The sequence below is a fragment of the Necator americanus genome, chromosome III, assembly GCF_031761385.1.
Source record: "Necator americanus strain Aroian chromosome III, whole genome shotgun sequence".
Classification (NCBI taxonomy): domain Eukaryota; kingdom Metazoa; phylum Nematoda; class Chromadorea; order Rhabditida; family Ancylostomatidae; genus Necator; species Necator americanus.
In genome coordinates this window covers 7,524,783-7,552,552 of record NC_087373.1, presented here as the reverse complement: position 1 = coordinate 7,552,552, position 27,770 = coordinate 7,524,783, and the positions used below count along the sequence as shown (strand labels likewise).

General features: G+C 38.9%; 2 protein-coding genes across 5 annotated transcripts; both read left to right on the top strand.

Annotated features, from left to right (window-relative positions):
• RB195_008871 (uncharacterized protein) lies at nucleotides 1-23,654 on the top strand (the record flags this gene model as incomplete). Of its 4 annotated transcripts, XM_064195590.1 has the most annotated exons (17): nucleotides 1-65; nucleotides 151-250; nucleotides 2,534-2,659; nucleotides 4,016-4,190; nucleotides 8,005-8,105; nucleotides 8,603-8,707; nucleotides 8,822-8,931; nucleotides 9,007-9,134; nucleotides 10,452-10,636; nucleotides 10,695-10,799; nucleotides 12,152-12,249; nucleotides 12,662-12,783; nucleotides 12,912-13,024; nucleotides 14,324-14,446; nucleotides 14,532-14,656; nucleotides 15,198-15,258; nucleotides 23,121-23,654. In XM_064195590.1, the coding sequence occupies 17 exons, from the start codon at nucleotides 1-3 to the stop codon at nucleotides 23,652-23,654; spliced, it is 2,376 nt and encodes a 791-aa protein (XP_064046732.1). The 4 variants fall into 4 exon arrangements, with proteins under 4 accessions (XP_064046732.1, XP_064046735.1, XP_064046734.1 ...); XM_064195588.1 differs by lacking the exons at nucleotides 1-65; nucleotides 151-250; nucleotides 2,534-2,659; nucleotides 4,016-4,190; nucleotides 23,121-23,654 and having other exon boundaries at nucleotides 8,010-8,105; nucleotides 15,198-15,315; XM_064195589.1 differs by lacking the exons at nucleotides 8,005-8,105; nucleotides 8,603-8,707; nucleotides 8,822-8,931; ... (8 more) ...; nucleotides 15,198-15,258; nucleotides 23,121-23,654 and having other exon boundaries at nucleotides 4,016-4,318.
• A 3,814-nt stretch (nucleotides 23,655-27,468) lies between these two features.
• Nucleotides 27,469-27,687, top strand: RB195_008870 (uncharacterized protein; the record flags this gene model as incomplete). The annotated part of the gene is made up of 1 exon (XM_064195586.1): nucleotides 27,469-27,687. The coding sequence occupies one exon, from the start codon at nucleotides 27,469-27,471 to the stop codon at nucleotides 27,685-27,687; it is 219 nt and encodes a 72-aa protein (XP_064046731.1).
• Nucleotides 27,688-27,770: the final 83 nt, after the last annotated feature.

Sequence of the window (27,770 nt, the reverse complement as noted above, 5' to 3'; positions counted from 1 at the left end):
ATGCAGTCATCACTATCCGCTATGACCGGATTCGACGCTGTTGGTGTTCGAAATCAGCCGCTTTTGTGAGTTTTTTCAAATTTGTTTTTTTTTGCTCATTCCTCTGAAACATGTGTATTCGCTAGTAGCTGACGACGACCTCTATTGTAGGGATGTTCCACCTCCGCTTCCGCCACGGCTCTACTGCACCACAAGCACATCTCAGTGTCATTTCGAACCTTCATCATCGAGAGCTTCTTCTCATCAACAGGTATAGATTTGTCCTATGGTCACCCTGAGCCTCAAACTATTATTTGTTTCGATTCATAAGGAAAATAAGCGATATCGCAATCCTTTATCTTTTCATTCAAGCCCTGAGGTCACCGAATGATTGTTCTTTGTTGTAAATGCATTTGTGAACTTCTAGAACGATCACAAAAACTATCCATTTGCCACTGTAGGACGCAGAAAATTCGAGATAAAAGTCATGCAAGAACTGTCATTTCAAATTGACATTGTGACAACAACGCTCCAATATTGTTGCTGCTCATAGATTGAAGAGATCTCCTCTGTGGGTTCTGGATACTTTTTCCTCTCGTTCCAGACCTAAATAATAATCCATAGATTCATTTAATAAAGTATTGCCTACAGTGGGCGGGTGTAGTGTAGCGGTTAGAGGTTTCGCTTCCTGCACGATCGATCGGATGTTCGAAGCCGCCCTACTGCTCATCAAGCCTTTCATCTCTCTGGGGTCGATAAATTGCTACCAGGATAAAAACACTGACTTGACACATCGGCTAGCCACCGCAAGTCATTGTATGGGCCAGTTAAACGTTCGCAAACCTCAAACGATTCTGAATTGAAGTGAACGTCGTAACTCATCCCAAGCGGATTGATTGACGCCAGAAATTTTGCCTTTATCCTTTATTGCCTATAGTAATCCGTTGATAACCATAAAAAAAACCTCTATTTTGTGGAATAATCATTTTTATGTTAGCTGTTTTTGCTATGCTTAACTTCTATGTCTATGTCGCGGATTCCACGCGATTCTTTTACCACTACATCTAAAGGACGCGTACGCGGACATGACCAGGTCCTTCACTGCTCCTACATTGCGCGCACTTTCACCTCTTTAAAAGCCGCAGTTTCGCGTTTCGTCATTCATTGGACCCGTTATTGGGTCAGCGAGCGGAACGGGGAAGCAGATCGGAAATAAACCAAATGAACAAAAAGTGCAACTCTCGAGCAGTACCGTCAGCCAGAGTAAGAACAAGAGGAGCTGCCGCGAGCTTGGCCCGTAGTGAAAGGTTGGTTTGGTCCTGACGCCTTTTCTATCGTAGTATCTATATATGTGTAGAGTCGGATGAAGACTGAGTAATAACTCAGGGTGTACTGTATGCGGTCGAGTACATAGGAGCGAAGAGAGTTGCCAACCAATCCATATCTATAGGTAATATATGTTGTATTATGGAGGGGCCCGAGGAGCCCGATCTCGAGCGCCTGCTGGGTGGTGGCCAGCGACGTCGAGCAAGTCCCAGAGCCTAGTGTACGAACCGACACGGGGCCAGAGTAAAGGTTAAACACAAGAAAGCATGGCGGTGGCCTGATTGTCTCTGGGAGGTAAAGCGTGAACCATCAATGCCATACGCACGCCTAGTAGCTACCATAACCTAGTGCGAATACACTTCAAACTCCGCATACATCGCTACCCTGGGGTGTTAGGACTCCAGAGTCAGGGACCCTCTCGGAATCCACACATCAATGACCCTTCGGAACTGGATTTACGAGACTAGAACCCGGGAACGTGACAGTCTACGTCCTACTAAGCACTAGATAAAGTCACCGGAATTTCAGAAAAACCTATTTCATCTCCTTCTAGACTTAATTTCGGATTATCCCTATACTTGTTCCCAGGAAAAGTGGTATTTGGATAAGTTCCAAGTTCGACCTTCTTTGAATCTTGGCATCGTAGAGTTTGATTGTGTACTACTTTCTTAAGCTGAACAAAAAAGATTGTTATTGATCTTTATTCTGGCTAACGTTTCGGCGTCGTCGCCTTCTTCAGAGCCTGGAAAAATCAAAGACACGTGTAATCTACTCTCTCAAACGCCTCGTCATCCCACAAGATATGATTTAGCAAACAGATTATTTAAAAGCAACGTCAGAAAAGCAAGCTAGCGCTCACCTTGATAGCCACGAAATCGTGATGTTAGCGGACCACCACTTGTGAGAGTATTTGGATAAAATTAGGAAAAGGGAAGAGTTAATTTCATTAGAAAAAACCGATATGGTACTGATTTTACAATCAACAGTATTGATATACTAAACTATTAATAAAGAACATATCTTGTTGTAGTTGTACTGCTGCTACTACTGTAAATGTATATCATATCATTGATATTTTAACTATATTATATTTTTGGTAATATGCATCACCACGAATTGGAATATTGTATTTAATTTGCCAAGTCAGTGACAATATCTGAACCAGTGAAAAATTCTCTTCATTGGGAATTTTCAGATTAACCTACATTTATTTCTACAAAAATTCCAGGTAGCAACAAAGTGTATCGATGAGTATCACTTATTTCCGTGCGCCCGTAACGTGCCACATAGTGATTTTGATGCGAATTCAGTTGGATTTGTTGACATTCAAGAACTAAGGGAGCTTGATGACTCGGTAAGATTTGAGGTTTTTTGTGGATAACATTTTATTAGTTTATTATTCAAAAAGTACTTCTCTAACCATGAATTTCCTATATTTACTATATTTCCTCTCGTCTTTTGAGGAAAATTGCTCAAGAAACATTAAAGTCTCATAGGAGAGGGAACTATCGTACCGCGAAAGTAGAAAAATCTTGGAAAATCCCTTAAAGAAATTTAGAAATTTGCTTTCGAGCTGTTTTGCATTCAACAGCAAATCGTCCTGGCTCGTCCCGATTGCTAATTTAAAGTATTATTTACGTTTGATTTACATAATCAAATACGTTGAGAAAAAAGTTTAATACGAGTTTATAAAATGGGGCTGGAGTGAAACGTTTGAATGGGATAAGAATAGAAACACAATCTGATTCTTCTACTTCATGTATGATTTGCAAAGTGAATCTCCTAAAGACTTCAATTTCAAAAAAAAACTTTAAAAATAGATCCAAATCGGAAGTGAACATTTTAAATTAAAATAATTGTCATGGTTGTACTAGACTACTGAGCCCAACCCCACTAAATTGACCTTCACCCAAAACTTTGCTAAATATTTCTTTTTATTTTAAAGAAAATATAAACGCCGCCGAAGATTTTCAACGAACAGAGAACGAGCAGAGCAGGACGAGCGGAAGCTGAATTTCGGCGGACGCGTCGCGCTCTCTCGGTTGAACACACTTGACCCAGACTATATTTCCTCTCGTCTAATATCTACAGTAGTCTACAGTAAGCTGATTCAAATTATCCCCTCTTGTCTAATATCTACGTTGAGCCGGTTCAAATCTCTTATCCATCAGAAGAACCTGCTCCTATTAATTTGTAAAAGCTGTACGGTTACAGTTACAGTCCAAAGAAGTTTTCATAAGCTTTTAGCGCTATAATTTTTTTAGGAATAATTTCTGCTTTTTGCAATTTTTCAAAATATAAATTGTAGATTTGCCAATAACGTTTTCTTCCATGATGGCCCTTTTATGAGCTGTAAAAATACTTGAATGCCTGAAACTACTTTCAGAAGTTTCCTGGAGCATCCTTCAACTCTGCATTTCGGAATTCTAATCAAAACTGCAGTGCCGAAAATCATAAATGTTCCAGACTTCACATGACCAGTGACGCCCCCACAACCCCTTATCACCGCTATCGCTGAAGCGCTGAATCATTGCTTATGTTTGTTCCACAGAATTAGTGGGAGAGAATTTTTACGTCACGCTTATTTTTTGAGTGAATTTCAAAATGTTTGGCTAGGACTCTAATTACAAAAAAGAAATTACACGTGACACTTCCCATAAAATAGAAATCATTGCTACAATTATTTATTTTTTCTGATAATTGTTTACAGGATGGCGTCTCACTCACTTCGCTGCCCGTACCCGTACGTCCACGAACAAGAAAACGAAAACCGCTTGATTCGTTGCGAAAACTGATCCCCGAATGCTGTAGAACATCTCGTCGCTACGGCACTTTGAATTCTGCGATTAAAAATTCTACGCAAGACCATAATTGCTTAGAGATTGGTCTATCCAGGAAATCTTCCGCTTTTTATCATGACTCTTCATCGGTGGTTCTTCCATGTCCGCCGCCGACTAAAAAGCGCTCCTTTCAAAAAACGTTCCAGAAATTTATGTTTTGTGGATCTCGATAGTAAGCCGTTAAGATATTGTTGTTTGTTCTGCATTTTTAGATTCGCGATGGATTCGTGCTTGTTCTTCTGGGTTGAACTATTTGTTCGCATAATTTAATTTTCGCTGTATCTCGATCCGAACTCAGTATTGGTTTCCATAATTGAGGCATAATCCTTATTATATTATATTATCTTATATTATATTATATCGATGTAATTTTCCGTGTGAATGTGAATTTAAATGAAGAAATACAGTCTATTTTAATAAAATTTATTCATAAGAAAATAAAAGGTTTCTTGTTGGACCAAAATCAGGAATAATTTTTTATTAGGCTCAATTAGATCCAGAAAATTAGTACAGAAAGAAAAGAGGTAAAAAGAACAATGATTGCCCAAAAGTGCTGGAAAATATAGTAAAAACAACAATGAGCAATACAGTAACTGGATAACAAAAAAAGAGAAATAGAGACAGTCGAAGGAACTGAAAGAAGCTTCTGGGATTCGCATGAGGTATGAAGAAGATCATCCTGGCTCTAGGATTAAAGGCATCAACTCACGAATCTGAGGCGGTGCGGATTTCAGGTGGAGTATTCGTATACGGGATCGTAGATTATGGAAAGGTGGGTGATTTCGTCCATTTCTTCCTGACTGCCGTAAAAAAACGGCCCGGAAGATGCGGCGCGTGCACAGGGCTGGCGCGCTCCAATCGAACTCGTTTTAGAAAATAGCGCGACGGGACGCTCGAAGCCATATCTTCCAGACCCTGTTTTACGGCAACTAGGAAGAAATAGCCGGAATTACCCCGTCTCCACAATCTACGATCCCGTATATATAATACTCCACCTGAAATCCGTACCACCTCAGATTCGTAGGGTGATGCCTTTAAAGTAGTGGAGCAGACGCGATGATGCTCAGAAAACCCAGTAGTGGCTAACGACTGTTTTTCGTGATCTCATCGATTCATTGTGAGGTTGTCTGTCTAAGAGATCCACAGCAAGCTTCATACAATACAGTCCAAATCTACAATTCATCACACAGTGTCATCGTACAGTACATCTTTATCGCAGTTCCCATAGAAAGTTGATCCGTTCAGCAAGTTTTTATTTATGCTGCGATATCGCGTAAGTGATCGACGTACGAATCGGTCTGGTTTCCAACCGCTCGCAAGTAACTGCGAGCCTACCTCGGCCGATCTACAGTAGACGTCTACGCGGCAGGACCCTATTTTACCTTGCTCCTTTGGTTTGGAAGCCACTATCTACGTCGCTATGACAAAGTGCTAACCACTTTTGAGCGGTTGAAAATCGTAGCGCTTTGTACGTAATCCGTTGACGCGATATTGCACTACAAATCAAACATGCTGACCTTGCTTATTGTAGTTGTTTGTGTTGACTGCACGGGAATTATTCAGAGTTAACAATAATCACCATTGATCTACATTTGGAGTGAAGGAAAACTGAAACTTGTATTCATAAAGTTATTTCGAATATAATGGGAAGATAATAGTAATGATAAATTAAAGTCAATCAATAATCAATAATAAAAGAGTCCCTAACGTATTAATCCACTTGGGATGAGCCAAGTATGTAGGAGTGTTTTACTGAAATTCGCTATCGTTGAGATTCTTGGAACGCATGCTGGCCCAAACAATGGCTTGCGGGGTCCAGCCGATGATCAAGTCAGTGTTTTCATCCTCCCATACAAGTCTGGTACCAATTTATCGAACATGGAAGGATGAAGGACTTGGTTGGCACCAGTTCGGTTTTGAACCATCGACCGGGCGGCAACAGCGCACCTCTTACCAATTAATCAATAACAATAATTTATAATATAATAAAGAGATTTAATATACTACCTAGGGCTTTATCCTCTTTGCATTACGTCAACTTCTCATTTCAGATTTGCAATTTTTAATTTTTTGTAAAATTATTCTACGGTTATAATTCATAACATTTATCACGCAAAAATTCCATCCGTCTGTGAGGAAAACTGCGTCTGAACAATGATCATGAGAAAAGCAAGGCATTTAAAGGCATCACCCCACGAATCTGAGGTGGTACGGATTTCACGTGGAGTATTCGTATACGGGATCGTAGATTATGGAGACGGGGTGATTCCGGCTATTTCTTCCTAATCGCCGTAAAAAAACGGTCCGGAAGATGCGGCGCGCTATTTTCTACAAAGAGTTCGATTGGATCGCGCCAGTCGTGTGCACACGCCGCATCTTCCAGGTCGTTTTTTACGGTAATTAGGAAGAAATCGACGGAATCACCCTTCTCTCCATAATCTACTATCCCGTATACGAGTACTCCACCTGAAGTCCGTACCACCTCAGATTCGTGGGTTGATGCCCTAAAAAAACCTTTGAAATTCCATTGTTCTAACTTTTCTGACAATTCTCTGGGTGTTCTTATGAATAAACTTGATAAAAGCATAGCTATGATCAGATCAGATGTTTAAGAAAAATCATTTCAAACCTACCTCATTTTCCCTGTTGATACCTGTTTAATGTTGGGGAAAAATCCCATAGGATGTCTCTGTGGTGGAATTCTCTTCTGATAATTTATTCTCTCGAAACAAATCTTATCACTCACATTGGATCTTTTTTTGGTATGGCTGCTTATTCAAACATTTTGATTTTTTGGTTTTTAACACTTCACACACGCACGAGATGACCTCTCGCCATTGAAATTGTAATACGCTTTGAGGGGATTTTCGAGGGTTCACCGAGTACATACGCTCGTATTATTTTAATGAGGTGTTTGCTTATATAAGTGCACATCTCGTGCGTAGTTTAATAGTTGAGTAGGTTTTTTTCGTTCACTGATCATCACTTTTCCTTAGGTTTCCACACAATTCCTCTTCATTTTCATTTTCTTTTCTGTTTAGTCTATAGAATCATCACAATGAATTTTTACTCATTAATGTCTCAAGAAGTAAACATAGAGTAAGAAAAAAAGTAATAGTGATATAGTAACTAATATAGAAGAAAAATTTCATTCTTAATAATAGTGAGAGTGAGAAATGGTAATAGTGATATAGTAATAAGGAAAATTCAATTTGAATAGATCACATTTCTGCGCGAGAGATACCTGAAACATCACAAGAGCCCAATCCCGTTTTTGAAGGTTTCGTCTCTGAGATGATCAGCGTTATTCTCTTTAAAAAAACCAATATTAAGAAAAAAAAACAGTATTGGTTAGAGCCGCAATATTTTCGGTCTGCAGAGGTTTTTTTTTCAAATAGATAAAGGTCAAAATGACCTTAAACTCGGTGTGATTGCGTAAGCGACTGCTCACGAAGCGGTGCGATGGAGCGTGGCGGCTAGGATCGAGGGGAAAAATGAGAGTTCTGCTCACGGATGCACCTGCCGGTGGTTCTACCCGGATCCGAACCGCTGGCTCCATCCCGATTCGATTCGAACGCGCCCCCTTACGCAATTGCACCGAGCTTCATGTCATCTTGACCCCGACTATAACAAGAGACTGTTGCATAAACAGACTCGAAATTTGTAACTCTGATTCTTGAATGATTAAAACTTTCGTTATTGATCGAAATCAATATAAATCAGTTCTTTTTATTCAAATGAATTGAATGAATAAGAAAATGAAATGGATTGTCTGGAGATACCATAGATGACACAAGCAGATGTAAAAGATGTCCATGGAACTATTACGACAAATCTAATCAACACCGATATTTTGTAGATTTGATGTGTCTCAAACTTTGCTTGGTTTTCCTTCTTCTCGCTCTTCTGGCTTGTAGCGCTGTTTCGTTGTCGACGGAAACGAAGAAGTCCTTAGAAAAGGTAAGCGATATAGAGTTTGGAATTTTTCTCACGTTATCCTAAATGGATTAGTCTCAGAAGGAAAACGAGCGCTAAGATTCGACAGTTTTAAGGGAGATATATTATGCGATGGTAGTTCTACAGCAATGGTATAGTAAAAAGAAGTATTAGTATAGTAACAACGACTTAAAGTCTGGTGCAGTTGCGTAGGCGGATCGATCGCAACCGTTGGCTCTGCCGCGCCGCTGATACGTGATCGCGTACGCAACCGCACAAGACTTCGGGACATACTCAATGGAGCTGTCGCGGCGAGTCTACGGTACGAGAAAGCTCGAGCTTCGAGCTCCAGGGAGTATCGTAAGGCTGTGAAACTGGGCCTATGATCTGTGGTCAGTGGAAGTAGCCTCTCTTCCTTCACCATTGACGAGTCGCATCATTTTGGTTGAGCGGATTCGGTAAAGAAACTGCAATTAAAAAGTGGAATAAAATTGAATAAAATGGAATAAAGTTCTTTTCAGGGTCTTCGTGGCAAGACTCTCGAGCAGCGGAAAGCTAGACTACAAAATCTTTCCGCATTGTACTTCGGTAACAGAAAAAAAGCAGTCGCTTCATCCGGAGCAAAGGTAATTAGCATTCATTAGTTGTACACCGCATATTTTTCGTCTATATCTAGAAATACCTTTTTCTTATTCTTTTAAGGGAAAACATTTTATTATTGTCCAAAAAGAGTCATTTAGAATTCTTCTGAAGCAGCTTCAGAACTAAATAGTGAGTCCGGGATAGAAGAGATTAACGTGAAAGGAGGTGCTGCTGAATACCTTTTTGAAGCGGACATTAATTTATCCGAGTGAGTCGCAGAGTTTCTGGATAGTCATTTGCTTGGTGTTGAAAAATTAACTAACCAACAAAATCTACTCTGCAGGGAACAATTGGATTTGCTTGAAAAAAGTATCTCAACAAATACAAACACACGTACGAAACGTCAAGTGGCGAAATATGCTACTCTATGGCCCGATAATACCGTCTACTACTACTTCGATCCTGCTTTAGGTATGAAATTTAGATTTTCAAGGGAAATGTTACCTTTTCACGGTGCACATAGTCCGCATCAAATATGTTCATCCGTGCGAGCGCGACACGTTCGCCGCAACGCACTCTTTCTCTGCTTGACACACGTCTCTTTTGCTCCGCCCCACTGATGAGTCATAGCCGTCACTTTGTTGAAAGCATTCGTTATCAACTGTAAATTACAGCTCTCTTAATGAGGAAAATATTTGAAAAACTTGAGATTGTTCTGGATTTCTTCATTCGGTACCACAGTCGGGTCAACACGACATGAATCACGAGTGTAGCTGAGGTGCATTTGCGTACGAGCTCGAAACAGCACAGTGGAGGCAGCAGTTGGATTCGAGGTGGGACTGTCGGAAAGTGCAGCGATGGGTGGTCCCAGCAACGGTTTCACAACGATCCTGGCCGCTACGCTCCACGCTTAGCGCCTCGAGACAGGCCGCAATTGCGTACCTGCTTCATGTCGTTTTGACCCTACTATAAAAGGAATAAAAGGAACCATTGATAGTTACATTATACTGGATATATTGCCTAATTCTTCTCTCAGCCTCATATGTTCAATGTTAGAGGCAGCATACCACGAATCTGGGGTGGTGCGGATTTTAGGTGGAGTATCCGTATACGGAGTCGTTGATTATGGAGACGGGGGTGGTTCCGCTCATCTCTTCCTTCATCACTGTAAACAGCCGCCTCCAGAATGCGGTTTTGTATGACGCCATCTATTGCAGTGCTCCACCTCTTGCACCGCCTCCGCCCTGCCATTCGTCGAAAATCAATTCGTACTGCCCCGATAGGCGGTAAGGGACGCCAAGCGTGCAAGGGTGGCGCGCTGCAACAGAAGGCATCGTACAAAACAGCATTCAGGGGCCGGCTTCTTGCAGTGATTCCGGGAGAGATGAGCGGAACCACCGCGGTCTCCGTAATCGACGACTCCGTATACGGATACTCCACGTTAAATCCGTACCACCCCAGATTCCTGGTATACTGCCCTTAACTTCTGCATTAAGATGATATTTTCGTCCTATTCTTCAAATTTCAATTTTTTATTTGAAATAATCTACATGCATTTTACTAAGGGGGAGATCAAAAAAGAGACCAAGATTACATTCAAAAAAGTTACACCGTACTTTTTTATGTTCAAAAAAATTACATCAGCTTTGTTCAATAGAAATATACTGACAATTTTCTTTTATTACTCAAAAAAAACTGAGGAGCGCTTGGAGATGTTTTCATTGTTTTATGCAATGAAAAATTCTTATCAGTAGGACGTCATTAAACTGTGTACGTGATTAATTTCAGATGAACGACGTCGTTATATCACTAAATTGTCATTAAATTTCCTACAATCTCGCACATGTATTAAATTCGTTCAAAGTGAGACCGCAGTGAATCGAATTCGCGTATTTAATGGATCCGGATGTTATTCAAGTGTTGGTATGGTGGGCGGAGTCCAAGATTTATCATTGGCGAATTGGTGTGGTGAGGTAGGTGTTAGGAAAGAAAAACCCTGTAGAAAACAAAGATTATGGCTTTTATTTACAGATAGGTCTCACCGGACACGAATTCATTCACTCCTTAGGAGTATGGCATATGCAAATGCGTGATGATCGTGACAGTTACATAACTGTTAATTTGACAAATGTACCGGTAAGGGAGTTTTTTTTTCCCCCGAAGTGTGGACTTATTCATGAATCGAGAAATAGTTGTATGTCTCAACCTCTTACTGATCTGAAGCAGAGGTAAACGGGTGTTTTTCAGTGATATGAAGAGGCTCCAGTTTTGTCAGATAATGCAGAACTTGCAGCCTTCTTATGTACTTAATTTCAGGCTTCTTAAAGTCAGCGTAGCAAAAGACTGACATATGGTCGGGTAGAAACGATGAAGCATGGACAGTTCCTTAAAGGCATCATCCCACGAATCTGGGGTGGTGCGGGTTTCAGCTGGATTATGCCCATACTTGGTTGTAGATTATGGAAAGGTGCCTGGTTCCGTTCATTTCTTCCTAATTTCCGTAAAAAAAAAACGGCCCGGAAGATACGCCTTCGAGCGTCCCGACGCGCTATTTTCCACAACGAGTTCTATTGGAGCGCGCCAGCCTTGTACACGCGCCGCATCTTCCGGGCCGTTTTTTACGGCAATTAGAAAGAAATGGACGGAACCATCCCGGTCTCCATAATCTACGACCCCGTATACGGATACTCCACCTGAAATCTGTACCACCCCAGACTCGTGGTATGCTGTCTTTCAGCGGCTAGGCTCGAAGCGGTGCGGTGGAGCGTAGCGGTTGGGGTCGAGGTGGGCCCATGACGATATTCAGAGATGGGTGCCGATAACGAGGACCCCTACACGACCTCCCAACCGCTACGCTCCACCGCGCCGCTTCGAGCCTAGCCGCTTACGCAACTGCACCGTGCTTCATGTCGTTTTGATCCAACTATAATTGTTAATCCTATGGGAAAATAGAAGGTTTGAGAAATACGAGTATAGGCATGGAGATACTCAATTATTCTTAATCGCTTTTTTCAAAAAAACATAAAAACGGATTTCCTCTTGCCAGGTACATTAAAAGGTGTCCCCTTGTACACTATTCGATCCCCTTAGCAGCATATTCGTTGATTTCACTCGAACGAATGAATGTAGGTAGGCAGACCTCAGCGATCTTTGACGGCGCGCTCGTGGACGCTGCACGTGCACAAGTATGGGGCGTTCTCACGTACCTTGTAGGAGCAAACACCGTTTCCCACGCTGTCTTTTTTCAGCGGGTGATTAGGAGAATTTGAGCTCGTTTCCGTGATCTACAATCAAAACTCCACGTTTTCCCCAGGGTTTCTATACGACGCCAATTTCGCGATGTGATGCCTTTTAACAGACTATTGTTGCTAAATTGTGCACACTATTTTATACTATGCTACTGCTACTGTGAAATTGAGGGACCTTGATTACTCATGTCTCCGATAATATAATGTTAATGTTGACAATCTTGAAGGGTTTGTTTACAGGAAGACATGCATGGGAACTTTGTAAAAGTACCCTCCGATCAAGTCATAAACTATACGCCGTACGAGTATGGAAGTGATATGCATTACGGGTCGAATACGTGAGTATATTCTGATCTAACTTTTTTTAGTTTAAGTATAGGGGCTATTTGAACGATGGTGTTAACGTATAGTAGGGTTAAAGGCATCACCCCACGAATCTGGGGCTGGTACAGATTTCAGATGGAGAGTTCCTCTACGGGGTCGTAGATTAGGGAGAGGAGGATGATTCCGTCTATTTTTCTCCTAACTGCCGTAAAACCGGCCCGGAAGATTCGCTCCAATCGAACTCATTGTAGAAAATAGCGTGCCAAAACGCTTGAGGGCGTATCTTCTGGGCCGTTTTTTACGGCAATTAGGAAGAAATGAAAGAAATCAATTTTAAAAAAAGTCTTTCTCTTTTGTCACTTCCTCTGTCACACTTCAGCAAATCTCATTCACTAATATTTCGATGAGAAACAAACAAATTTTCAGATTTGCTACTGCTGGCGCTAACTCGATGATTCCTCTTGAAGGACGTTTTTTGCGCACTCTCGGCACACGAGTGATCTCTTTCTACGATATCAAAACAATCAATGATCATTACAAATGCATTGGTGAGATGTATTTGTGTTATTTTTTTTCACAGAAACTAAACATGTATTACTTTTTACTACTATTTTTTTTGTTTTTTAAATTTATTTTTTACATCCAATATTAATTACTGACGGAATAACTGTTACAGATCAATGTAAAGTTGCACCCGCTGCGTGCACTAATGGAGGAGAGCCAAATCCAACAAATTGTGGCGTTTGTAACTGCCCATCCGGATACGCTGGAAATCTCTGCAAGCAGAGGGTGAGCTATTTTTCCAGAGTTCACAGAAGATCTTTCTGGAGAATGCACAAAAAAAAACGATGAAGGATCAAACATCTGGCGGTGATCAATCCGCTTGGGATTCACCATCGCGTTCTCGTCAACGTTCAGGATCGTTTGAGGTTTACGAACGCGTAGAACTATCTTGTACAGGGATGACTTGCGCGCGGCTAGCCCACGTATCAAGCCAGTATTTTTTTTTATCCTCTCAGACAAATCCAGTACAAATTTATCGATCCCGCAGGGAAGAAAGGCCTAGTTGGCTTTACGGTGGCTTCGAACCATCGATCAAGATCACCGTCGATCGTCCAGACATAGCGGGGGACCTCTTACCGGCTGTGGCAAACCCGCTCAAGGATGCATAAAAAATTTTGAGATTTTGAATTTTGAAAAGAAAATTCTTTAATGAACAAGTGTTCTTTCGCGCAGTACATAGTAATATTCGCTGTTTCTCGTGAAATTTTCAGTGCTGTAGAAAGAGCTGCGGAAGAGATTTTAGCTGCAAAGGAAAAATTTAGGTTATGAAAAAATAGTTGAAAGTAAAAAGCATAATATAATATAATAAAAAACAAATTAAAAAAAAGTTCACTGATTGGAGTAGTTAAGATTTTAGAAGTTTACACTCGTTGACAACACATAGAACTTTTTTTCAATTTTTCAATTTTTCCCAGTTCTAGCGATCATTGATTGGAGTTTCCGATTTTTTTTCTGGTAGACACAGCGACAGACTGCTAATGAGCGCAAAATAACCATTTAAAGAAGCAGTAAGTAACGTAGTAAGTGATAAGTTATAAATAATAAGTAATAGTGAGTAATAAGTGACAATAACAGTAATATGTAATTCGAGATAAAGTATATTCAGTAATAAGTGTTCAATAATAAGCAGTTGGGGCGGGTGTGGCGCAGCCGGTTAGAGGTCCGTTGTCGCCACACGGTCGATGGTTCGAAACCGCTCTGGTGCAAACTAAGCCATTCATCCCTCTGAGGTCGATGAATTGGTACCAGACTTGTCTCGTAGGATAAAAACACTAACTTGGTGATCGGCTGGCTCCCGCAAGTCACTGTATAGGCCAACACGAAAAGAACTTCCAGAACCTCATCGATTACGAATTACAGTGAAACGCGTTGGCGCATCCCAAGTGGATTGGTATGCCAGTGATATTACTTTACATTATTTTTTAAATAGGGAATCGCGCAAAACCTGATATAAACATTAATTTTTCGGGTTTTAATGCTTTTTCATGCATAATTTCTCACAACCAAAGGACAGTATATTTATAGCCGTCTGGTTGTGGTGCAACGCTTAATGCGACTGCTCTCTGGAAAGTGCAACAGTTTACGTTCGGGAACGCCTCAGTGACTACAGCTCGGGACCAGTATTTACTCTGTAATCATTGGATAAGTGTAAGAAGTTACAGTACGGTCGATTTTTACGAGTTTAGTGCAGTTGCTCACCTTATTTACTTTATTAAAATATGATTATTTGCAGGCACCCGCAGGAAAAAAGGTACAAGTTCGGGTCACATATATAAAAGATCCAAAATGTCAAGTTGGTTGCCGACTTAACTCGATTGAACCAAAAATCAAAGCCGATAAGAGGATTACAAATGCTAGGTAAGACAGGGAAATACTTATTTGCACTCAGTTACTGGGACTGACCGCTACGCATTAAGATCGCAAATCCGATTCGCGTCGCGGTTCTTTAAGTCCACATAAGTACGGTAGCTAAATCCTAACAATACTGATGAAATCTAAACCAATAAGGTCATAGAAAATAAAATTCATATAAACTAAACATGAAATCTGCTGCTTTAAGGAAATTTTGGTTTTTGGTGCAATATGGCGTGAACGACCACATACAGTACATGTTAACCAATTTCTAAACGTGTTTTTTCTTGGCAGCAGTCAATTTTCTTTCATCAGACACGTTTTTGCATGATTAAACAAGATTGAAAACAGGTCTTACCTGTATAAACTAGTGAATTTTGAATCAGGAGACCGCACTAGCCGGAGCGCTCTATCGCTCGTTTATTTACTGTCGACTCGTCTAATAGAGACACAGGACCGGGGAACGCAAAGCGGGGAACACGGGACTTTCTTCGGGATTCTACTTTATCTTGTACTCATTGTTAATTCTAAAGGAATTTCCTTTCAGGATATGCTGCAACGATTTGTTGAATTACATTCTCACCAGCAATCTCAATCCAACTCCAATCGTGTCATATAATAGGATTCTAGCGTCAACGTACACGTTTCACTACAGATACGTGTAGATACGAAAAGCCCCTTTTTGCTAGCAATAAATTATTTCATTAATAGTTTCGGTTTTAAAGAAAATTAGTTAAAGAAAATGCTCCGCATACATTCTTTTATATTGAAGATCAACTTTTTCAAAAAAAAATATTCCAATTGTCACTTCTAATCCTACAGAAATAAAGGACTAATGTATATTACAGAAATAAAGGACCAATGTATATTCCGCAAAAAAAAAAATGGCGTAAAAGTTTCAATCCTGAGGAGCAATGTTTAGAAGTTCTATTAAAAGAACAATATATCAGTTGCAAAAATTTCCGGGTAAAATCACAAATTTCACTTAACGATGGAATAAAATCACATCACACGAATTTTCTGGTACATATTTGCAATCGCGCTTAAAACTTTTCTTAAAGTGAACTTCTTCATTTTTCCAATACGTTAACATCGCTTTCGCCCGGATTCTTTGATTTTCTTTGAGCGATGGAAAGACTATGACGCAAACGGAGATGGTGGAAGCTGATGGGAAAAAAGAAAATGACTGAAGTAAAAAAAAGGGAGATAAATAAGAAAAAGATAAGGAGACACATGACAAATTCTCAATGAACAAAACGTTTTGTTCTTCTTATCGATTCTTAAACTTAAAATAGTTCTTAAGCTGCATGAAAATAACTGAGGTTTTCTTTCCGGTTCTTTTTTGGAAATGTGATGTTCCAATACATCCCTCAGCGCACAAGAATCTATCGTCGCCTACCTCTATCCCAGTTCCCGTCAGACACATAAAATGTATGCTCACTCGAGACAAAGCGGCTCGAACAATCTGAGAATTCAGATCCTGGCAGCAATGGTCAAAAGAAGAAGATGGAGAAAATTTTGAAAGGATTGATAAAATATGAACTAGAATAACATACAGAAATAAGGATAATAAATGAAAAAATAATGAAACTAGGAACATAATACGAAATAAATAGTTTTATTCTAAAAAAATATTAAATAAATAAATAATAATATTCTGAAAAAGGTAGTAAGAAAACGATGAGCAAAGAAGGTAGAAGGAGATGAAAAAATGAAATTGAAGTACGAGCACATAAGTGAGAACAGTAATCGTTTATTTTTCTATAAGATTTACTAGTTATTTCAATAAACTTTTTTTACGTTATATCTACTCTAATAACCACCATAAACTCCTCAGAATGCTTTCTAAATATCAAAAAAAACCTCTGTAATTTTCTTCTATTTTCTCTTTAACTGTTATTGTTTAAAAAGTGAATTATTCGTTTCTCTTGTACGTTTTTCCCCTTTTTATTAGTACAAGGAAAATGTCCGTCATTTGTCATCGCCGACGGAAAGACGCAATCGTCCTTTGCATAGTCGTTGATGAATATTCATACATGAAAAACCGAAAAAAAATCTCCCTAGTGATTCTTCAACGTAATTGGAGGGCAGACATGACTTGCACTAAGAAAATAAAAAAAAATGCAAATCATTAACTACCCAGTTCTAACTTGTTGGCTAGAGGACAATACAGAAAATAAGGCAAGAGTTATTTTGAAAATTTCATGTGACTTCAGCTTCTTTGAATTTATTATGGTGGGAATTTTATGCATATTTTACATGAATTTTATTTTAAATTTTATTTACGATTTTTTAAAATGATTTGTTATGATCTTATTGGTTTAGATTTCAACGGTATTGCCAGGAGTTAAGTGAATGCTCCATAGATCAATGTAGTAGCTCTAATCTCGTATCTTTGCTCATTGTCCACAAATTCCCCCCACGGAGGACGCTTATATGGGTCAGAATGAACAGGTACGCAGCGTTACAGCAGTTCATTATTATATTATTTGGGCGTGGCCTGTTTTTTTTCCCTTGTATTTAGTCATTCGCTTATTATTTCTACATGTTTTGTGTTCGGCTCTTATTTGTAAGCGTTCTCGCTCAATTTCATAAAATTAGAGTTCATCTCGTCATTTATGCGAATAAAAACACCTGTTGAGGAGGGTGTGGTGTAGCGGTTAGAGGTTCCGCTTCCTGCACGTTCGATCGGAGGTTCGAGTCCGTCCTAGTGCTCACCAAGCCTTTCGTCCTTCCGAGGTCGATAAATTGGTACCAGACGTGTCTTGGAGGATAAAGACACTCACTTGACACATCGGCTAGCCCCCGCAAGTCATTGTACGGGGCCAGTTACACGTCCGTGAACCTCAAGTAATCCTGAATTGAAGTGAACGTGGAGGCGCATCCCAAGCGGATTGATTAATGCCAGAAACTTTATTCTTTGTCCTTTAAAAACAGCTGTTCAGCGTTGTGTTGACTACTTCAGCAACCTATAACGTCAAATACCATAGAAATTTCTCGAATTGTTCTTAATTTTGACTTACAGCTAGAGTCAAATTAAATGAATTAGGCACAACGCCAATATTCCCCCTCTCCAGCAAAATGTTTGAAATGTGGAAACAAATTTCTCCTTGAAAAAGCAGACGCGCATGTGTTAGTCAATCTGCATTGTGGATCCCAAGCGGATTGACTAACCCCAGATATTTTATTCTTTATCCAATTTATCGAAGAAAAGTTGGCTCCACGGTTTGCGCAATAGTACGCAACTGTGAAAAAATTCTAGAAATTCCTAGACCTCAATAGAGATTTTTTTTAACGACAGGGTAACTTCAGCAGATAAAGACAAATTGAGGGATGAAAAGTTTATCCTAGAAACTAAACCGTACCACTTCAGATTCGTGAGGTGATGTCTTTAAGTAGTCCGGCCCAGTGGATGCAACAATCACTTAATCAATTAATCAAATTGCTAAATCAATTACTGAAACTTTTTGAAACTAAAACTGGGTATTTGTGGAAATGCTCCGCTACATGCCGCCATTTATTTTAGTTCAACTTTTTCATTGCAAAATATTTGCGTTTCAATATTATTATATGAGCAATATTCTAAGCGACTGTTGTTGTATAGGTGTAGCAGGATCAAAATGACATGAAGGACGGTACACGTAGGCGTGTGCGGCGGAAGCGACGCGGAGAAGCGTAGCGGTTGTGGTCGTGGTGGGACCATTGTGAACTGGAGCGCTGGGTGGTGCCAGCAAAGGTCCCACCGCTACGTGCTTCAATGCATCGTTTCGAGCGCAACCGCTTATGCAATTGCATATTATTTATCACCATTCTGTATCCTCGTCTTCAAGTAAAAAAAACTTCCAGAAAAACCAAGATCGGGCAGTGGAACTAAAACGCGTGTGCCGAGAGAAGCTGGATATTTCTTAGTTTCTTAATATGAACGCTATCATACTGTATATCATGCTCATTTCATAGCAAATTTACCTTATAGGGTTCCTGGAATTCAACAGAAATTTGCGCGCAACAGTATTTGATTGCGCAGATTGTGAGTACAGTAAGTGCGGTAATTCTTCGCCAAAAAAAACGCGGATTCGCGTTTTTACGTCGTGTACAATGCCTTCGAGCAATTTTTCAAATACTAATTTATTCGTTTTCACTACACAGAAATTCCCACTAGATGGTGTACTTTCCGGATGTCAAAACCCTCTCAGAGTACTCTTTCTGGACATTCTATTGGCTGGAGTCACAAAATGTGACTTTTTTAAGATGCAGTTGAAATGCTTTTCAAAAGTGCAAGTCAATTTTTTCCCCTGGAGGACAAAGTGGATTTGGGAAAACTGGAAACGTCCTCTTCAGAAAAAGACACATCCTGCAAGAAAATTGAGACAACATTAAATATATTCTAGAGCTGACAACTACATTTTTTCTTACGGGATACCGTAATCCTATGTAAACAAACGCATCTTGTGCTTTATCCTAGAATCTAGAAAAATTGGCTTCTTAAAGATGATACCAAAAAATATGCCAATTCCACACTGGCTCAAAAATTCACAATAAATAAAGATATGGAATTAAATAACACGTGCACGAACACTAGTAGAAGAAATCAATATATCTGAAGCGGATGAATGTTTTATATTTGTGGGATCTCATTGGACTTCGTTGACCTACCATTGGTTTTAAAAGATAAAAGAATAAAGCTTGTGGCGTATCAATCCGCTTGGGACCCGCGCCACCACGTTCACTTCAATTCAAAATCGCTTGAGGTTTACGAACGTGTAACTGGCCTCCACAATGACTTGCGGTGGCCAGCCGATGTGTCAAGTCAGTGCTTTTATCCTCCCAGACAAGTCTGGCACCAATTTATCGACCCGGAAGGGATGAAAGGCTTGGTGAGCACTAGGGCGGATTCGAACCTCCGATCGATCGTGAAGGAAGCGGAACCTCTAACCGCTACACTACATCCGCCTCATGCTTGTTGTCGTTATTTAATTAATTAAACTCATTTAATTAATTAAATAACTTAAATCATTGGTTAGATAAACTACCAAATAATATAAATAACCGAGCAGCAACCACCAGCTCATAGATCTATTATATTGATCCATATACATATTGATCTCAAGCCAGCAATAGGAAAAAATTATTTTTGATAAGAAAAAAGAACTAACAAATGATATGCGATCTTCATACTCTTCCATACTGATCCTGAACTACGTTATACAGATATCAGCAAAATTCTCTACAGGATTTTCTTTCCCCCAACCAAACCGTATCGCTCTATTGACAGCCGTGTGTCAATAGAATGACTGCCATTGTGCGATGAGAAAAGTTAGTTCTAGAGCTTTGGCAAGGAAAAATCAATCAAACGATTTATTTTCTTTTTTAAGATGAAGTTTACAGAAGGTTCTCAGTTGAGTGATTGGAGTTTAGGTCATGTGATACGTACATTGACATCAGATTACTTTTATCTAACAACAGTTGCTGCACATGTGACCCACCATATAATCAGAATTAATTAGTCTTATAGAAAATTGCAATGTGTGCAAACTCTATCGAAAAAAAAAAGAAAAAATGACAGCTGAACACCAGGTGCAAACAAGCGCAAACAAATTAGTCTTACGAAAGAATAAACACGAATTGATACCACCAAATTGTTGAAATTGTAAGTTATTGACACTCAGAAGTGATAAAAACCGTGACAAAAACCAGGAAGCTCGATATATCCTTGAAAAAAATAACAATTAGGAAAAACCTGCGAAACCTGCAGGTGGAAATTTACATTTTCACTGAAAATCACAGTAGATGCTAATTTAACTTCTCATAGCTTACTTTTATAGATCCAGGATCTGTTTTTCATTTTCAAACAATTTTCATATTTTTTTTCGTAGGAATTCTGGAATCAAACTCACTAAAAGGGCAGAAGGATCCATTAAAAACTACTCTACTCCATATTTCTACAAAATAAGAGAAGAAAAATCAGGGAAGAGAAGGAGATCAGCTCACACACACATAAGATTGATATTTCTGGAAAATTCCCCGGATAAAATTTTCATGGAGAGTAATAACGTATGCAGATGACGTATTAGCCTGATACCGCGGGATATTTAAGGGAACATCCTGAGATGAACTGCTACCGTCGAAGGATCGACTAATGATTTTCGGTAGAACATAATGGTAGATCAAAAGTAGATTCGCGGTAGAACGGCGGCTTTTTTCCACAGCAAATCTATTGTAGAGCGGTTGTGCTACTGCAGAATACAAAACATTTCTCGTATTTATCCGTATTAGCACAATTTCTTTAAATTCACCGTACACATACGCAAAATATAAGAAAAGGAAGTAGCGAATTCTATAGTTTTACAAAAAAAAAGTTCCCATCTTCCTCGCGAATTCTGAAAAATTCATTTGGTCTTTTAGAACCAGTAAAAAAGCCAAAGATTGTGAAAAAAAAATTAATCTATAAAAAAGAACGACAAAAAAGAGAAAAAAAGGCGCAGAAGTGAAGAAAAGTCAACGCAATGCTTGTAGCCACATATGCCATATTCAGATTTCTTTGACTAGGTTTGATTTTTCTGGAAAAGGTCCTGAAAAAAAACTCATGGCTGCCGAATTCTGATCGTGATGATGTTGGATTTTTTTTTTCGCGGGAATCTCTTCCCAACTATCTCTTCCACAGAGGTTTTTTCCAGACAAATTACGGATGTTCCAGCAATTTGACGGTATTTCCAGGACATCTTATTCAAGTATTGTATACGATACGGGATAAATCGTTCAAGCGCAAAAATTAATTACTTCTGCTGGATGAAGAAGAACTGAGGACAAGGACCCAACATCCCGTAACGGCATCGTCTTTTTTTTTGTTTTCTCCGGAAAGATCACGTTAATTCCAGAAAGGTGTTTCAAACCATCCCATTTTGTTTTGTATTTGTGAGACTAAAATTTACTCCAGTAATAATATAAGTTTAGTATAGCCTCTTTTTTTAAAGAAATTAATGATGAAAAAGGAACACTCCCTCAAAAACCACCGGTCAACAGATTTATTTGGACGTTTTACTTACGTGAATCACTGAGAACTTCTCAATTTGAAATTATAAATATGTTACAAAAAGCTTCTATTATTAAAAAAGATCGCACGAACAAATTTTCTATGGAATATTTGGATGTTTTTTGTTAGTTTTTTTTTTTCCAATTAAACGATCAATTTCCTGTTTTTCAGCGATGCGTGCTGCAAGAACGATTCTAAGCGCTGAAGAGAGAGAGAGAGAAAGAAAAATATTATGCAAATAACTCGAATGCTAATTTGGTAATCATCTGAAGGAACAGCGTTAAAAAACAAAAAAAAAAGCAAAGTATAAAATGTAACCAAATGTCGTTCTTCTTATTTTATTTTTAAAAAAAGTTTTAAAACGTTCCTAGAGAAAAGTTTTGTTTAAAGTTCTTTAAAAATATTTTTTGATTTGTTACCAGTTTTTTCTCTAAGATCTATCGCGTATTGTGGCGATGCAAAATTGGTGCTCATAAAAATTCCGGTATATTTTGAACTTTTACTGAGGGGCTGGACTCGTACACTCGCTCCAAAAAGAGGTAGTTCTTCCTCTCTATTTTTTTTTTACAGTAACCATAACTTTATGCGGATATCTTTTGCGATTTATAGTAGCTGAAAGCCGGCTATTTAGCCGAATTCCGTTACCGTACTACTAGTTATTTTTGAGACTTTTTGTCATTTTCCATCAAACTGAGCTCGATTTTTGCGACATTTCCTTGCACTTGTCGTGAACAATTGTCAGAGCACGTGGTGGTTTTTTTTTTCAGGAACATTGACATAGTACATAATTTTCCTCCTCCCAGCTATTACCGACCTTGTTATGTTTCTGGAAATTGTACGAATGTTATATGGCGCTCACAGATGCCATTACTTCGTTCCGTTTTGAATAATCAAAAAAAATTGAACAAGTGCCACGGGCGGCGAGCGCCTCCGCCCGGACAATAATGGGGGGAATTCCGCGCGTGCATGTAGGTATGTGCAGCAAGTGCTAAAGGACTCATTTACATGAATAATTGCCGCTGTGCAGGTGAAAACACGCAGAACTTCTTGGGAATGGTCGAAAAAAACCAGGGAAAAATGTTAATGATATCTTCTTTTTTTCCTGGAATCCATTGGATCGGAGAGTTGCCGCTTGCATCCATTTTAAATGCAGAAAATCCCGAAACAATGTAAGTACTCGGAAGTGCTTCTCGGATTCTTCACTAGTAATACAGCCAAAGAATCCTAGAGCATCATAAACAAACATCGCTAATCAATAATTATTTTTAAGTAATACTAATAATTATTTTTAATTAATAATCATTTTCAAAACTTCTCCTATTCTATTACTTTACTAATAATTTAAACGTTAATAGTAATTTTAATGTAATAATAATTAGTTTAATTAATTAGTATGAGAACATTGCATCGAAATAACTAACCTATTTATGGTATATGTAGTTATTATTATTATTATTATTATTATTATTATTATTATTATTATTATTATTATTATTATTATTATTATTATTATTATTATTATTATTATTATTATTATTATTATTATTGCTATGTGTGGAATGTGTGGAACCTTGTCTCCTCTACGGCTGTGAAACTTGGGCTACAAGAAGCAAAGATCTCAAGGCGCTACAGATAGCTCAACGGCAAATAATGAGAAGAATGCTCGGTGTAACTCTTCTTATGCATCGTACGAACTTGTGGCTGGAAAATACTGCAAAACTCCCAGATATCAGGGCTAGAGCGATTGAAAGAAAGTGGTCATGGGCCAGAAAAATGTGTACTGCAAAGGACAACCGATGGACGAAGATGATTACCGAATGGAGACCATGGATTTGGAAACGACAAGTTGGCCGACCAAAAACAAGATGGAGAGATTCGTTCGTATCGGACTTTGGAGAAACATGGATGCGAACCGCTACTACTGATGTGAGCAGATGGAGACAAAGCATGCAACGACACATTGTAACATTGTGATATCGTTCAATAAATAAATAAATAAATAAATTATTAATCCATATCTTCCACAATAGTTAGATTTTGAAATCAATAACATTATTCTCTAAGGGCCCATGTTTTCTGTGTCTAAAGCATTCTGTCTGAATTCCAAACGAGAATATCCAGGCGAACAACGCAAAAAGAAGGAACATTCTGGATGAGAATATCTGGTCTCCGAACACCTTGTTCCCCAACTCCTCTCGTAAGTGCTTTCATGTACATTTCGGGTGGAAAATTCGCCTGAAATCCGATATCAGTATGGGGAAAAAAAACATTCGAGCAGTGAGCACGAATAAGTGGATGCGAAATGGAAAAAAAAACCCGGCGCACTTTTCAGCTCGCGCCAACAACGACCGACACGGAGCAACTTGTTTTGCGGAAAGAACCCAAAGAACTCAGCTAATCTTAGCAAACAGCACAAAACACAAAGAAACCTCTTTCGCATCTTAAAACTGGATTTTTCCAGCCACTGATTACTACAGATGTACAGTTAAAAATCCCGGAAATTTTCGTATCACATCATTGATCATATAGCTTTCATTTTCGACTTTTTGTATTTCATCTCGCTTTAATTTAAAACTTTTCTAGCAGTTTTTTTTTTCAAATATATGCACAGTTATACTCATCTGCGCTGATTTCTACGCGGTAGCCTGATTTTTTCCATCAGGATTCCAAAAAATCCAGAAATTTTCAGACTATGTGATCTGCTTTTCCGGTAGATATACGTATATAGATCTAAAATCGACCACTATACTAAAATCAACAATAAATCGATACAATCATTATCTTTTTAATAGTTTTGTTGTTTTTATAGAGTGTGAGAATTATTTTCCATCTAAATCTATTAAAGAGAAAAATTAGTTTACATTTATTTCAAATCAGATCTGACATTTCGCAATAATACTTCACAAAACTATTTCAAAAGTTATACACTGAATTCAAAAATTAAAAGTATGATGTGATTTTCAAAATGTTTCATAAATTACGTTGAAGTACGTCTAAAGAACCATTAATATTTCTTTTCAAATCCTTATTTTCTCCAAGTTGGCGGGAATCTGCGCTTTTACAGGAAAAATATCTGAGGATAGGCAGAACAAGGACTGAGATAGACATTTGAAGGTCCAATTTCTCAAAAATTCCTCTTATTAGTATTACGTGAAAGAAACATCAACTTACTCGTACTGTATTTGTTGTGACAAATTTTGATGTTTTCAATTTTCACGACACCGGATATCTTATGAAATATTCCAGATATCCTATAAAATATTCCGGGTATCCTATAAAACGTTCATGATATTTTCGAGAAACACACAAGAAAACCTCTCGATATTATCAATGCGGTGAACTCATTCATGATCACAAAATCGCTGAACGATTTTTTGGATCATATGGATACTCTGAAGTTTTTTACTGATACGGATTTCTTCTAGAAATAAAACATTCATCAATCGTCAATTTTGATACAGTGGAAATTGCACACAGCAGAACTTTTCGCTAATAACCTTCTAAGAAAGAAAAACTTCACATGAAGAACGTTCAGAAAAACGTTATAAACAAAATAGCCCTGACGTTATGATCATCAAATCCAACTTTTTTTCGAAATTTACATGAACTTTGATCTACTACTACTAGGATTACTAGGATTATGGGTATAACGAAATAATTACTGTGCTCGTAGTGCTGAAATGGGATCAATTCCCCCCACCTATCCATATTTCTCGGGACTTCCTTATGGAAAGACAATTTTGACCAATAGCACCGACTCTATAATCATCAAATCCAGTTTTTTTCCGAAATTTACTCGAACCTTGATCTACTACTACTACGATAATGCAGATAAAATGATAATTACCGAACTCATGGTGCCGAAATGGGACGAACTCCGCCCACTTATCCTATTTCTGGAAATTTCCCTACGGGACCACGCAACTTTGACCCACACAAGTGCACAAGGTAATGAAACGCTTTACAACACGTACTCAACTGATCAACAAGCATGAACATGTGCTAACATGTGCACGTCATGAACGGAAACGTTGTAAACTCGTCCATTCGCGCCAAAATTGAAACGTCGAATTTCGTTTCGACACTGATTTTTCCTTTTTTTATGGCTATTTCATTTTTTGTGGTCAATTCGAAAAATTTCTGCTCCATGCTAATATTTCCTTAAATTAACACACCTAAAAATGCGAGTGGAACAAAAGCAAATATTGGGATCAATTCGAAAAATTTCTGCTGCATGCTAATATTTCTCGAAATTAAAGGCATCACTCCACGAATCTGAAGTGGTATGGATTTCAGGTGGAGTATTCGTATACGGAATCGTAGACTAAGAAGAGAAAGGTGATTCCGTCCATTTCTTCCTCATTGCCGTAAAAAAAACTGCCAGGAAGATTCGGCTTCGAGAGGTCCGGCACGCTACTTTCTACAACGAGTTCGATTGGAGCGCGCCAGCTGTGTGCACACGCCGCATCTTCCAGGCCGCCTTTTATGGCAATTACGAAGAAATGGTCGGAATCATCCTTCTCTCCATAATCTACTATGCTCTATACTTCACCTGAAATCCGAACCACTTCAGATTCGTGAGGTGATGCCTTTAAATGAACACACCTAGAAATGCGACAGGAACAAAAACAAAAATCAAGATGGGACCTACATACTACTCGATCCACATATGTTTTCGAGAAGAGTGAGAATGACGTTATTCTTACACAATTTTATAGTGTAATAACAACCAATGCTTTAATACAGTAGGATTTACACATATTTTAAGGATAAACTCAATGCCAGAACCAAAGAAAGCCGCTCTGAAACTTTTGATCACAGTGAGTGTTGTCCTTAGCTCAGAATCTTGGCCATGAAGCTTTTATTTGCATCTGTCATAATCAGTCTTAATTCCTTAGGCTTATAATCCAGTTCCAATAATTCTTGGATCCTGAGATCTAACGCAACATAGATTTAGGGTATATCTCCATTCTAATCCATGAAGCATTATTCCCGTTCGCATTCGAGTAGCTTCGATGCGTTATTCTCTACTTAAGTTTGCTATGCATAATTAATGCATAATTAATTCTGAGGTCTCTAAGTCATCTGGAAAGAAAATTTTCATTAATTATCTATGAAAATAATTATGAAATGGGACTTCTTGAGTTAATTTTCCAGTTAGAATAGAAAAAAAACCTAGTTTAAAATCTCAACCAAGGTTAAAAATCTAAAAAGATTAAAGTTAAAAAGTTAGAAAAGAATACCTACTTACTTACTTATTTACTTGGGAAAGAATAGAAAAATGAATTATGGATTTGACAAGGTCAATAATCTATACCTATCTCATATCTTTACCTCTTTATCTAACTTTTATTTATTCATTATTTTTAGGTTATTTTACTTCTATTTTTTTATCTAATTTTTATTTATTCATTATTTTTAGGTTATTTTACTTTTATTTACAACAACGAAAATGGAACCGGGTAGTTTAAATGAGTGTCCGCTAAGCCTTTAAAACTGTACTAACGTAGAGGATATCCTGCAAAAATCCCCCCCCCCCCGCTCCTAACAATAGCTAATTCGTTCGCTTTCGTCCGTAGGGGTCCCAGTTGAATCGTTCGAGTGAAGGCGAGAAAATTGGAGCCTCTAAACGCAGCGATGCTAAGCACTCGCCTCGCTCCGGCGGGAAATGATTGAACGAGTTACTGCTGCAGTGCACGGGCCCCGGGCCGGATAGATGGAAATGTACTTTGTTTGACGCGTATTTTGATACGCACAGTACTTTTATCTCCGCCAAAATCCTTTACGAATGAAGCAACCACCAGAAGATTCTGGAATCCCCGGTGGATCACGGAGCACGGAGCCATCAACCGCCGCCGCCGGCGGGGGTGGCGCTGCGTTCGGGCAGCCGCCGCCGCCGACGTCGGTCGCCGCGGGTGAGAGAAAACGTGCCGAAATCGATAGGCGGGGCGAAGCCGTCAGAATAACTGGCATGAGCTTATGCGAAACGACGACGAACTCGTCGTAGTCCGACAGAATCAACGGTCGTAGCCCCTCCGTTAAACGCGTGCGCACCCGTCACCGACTGCTGATATTTGCAAATTCATTCGT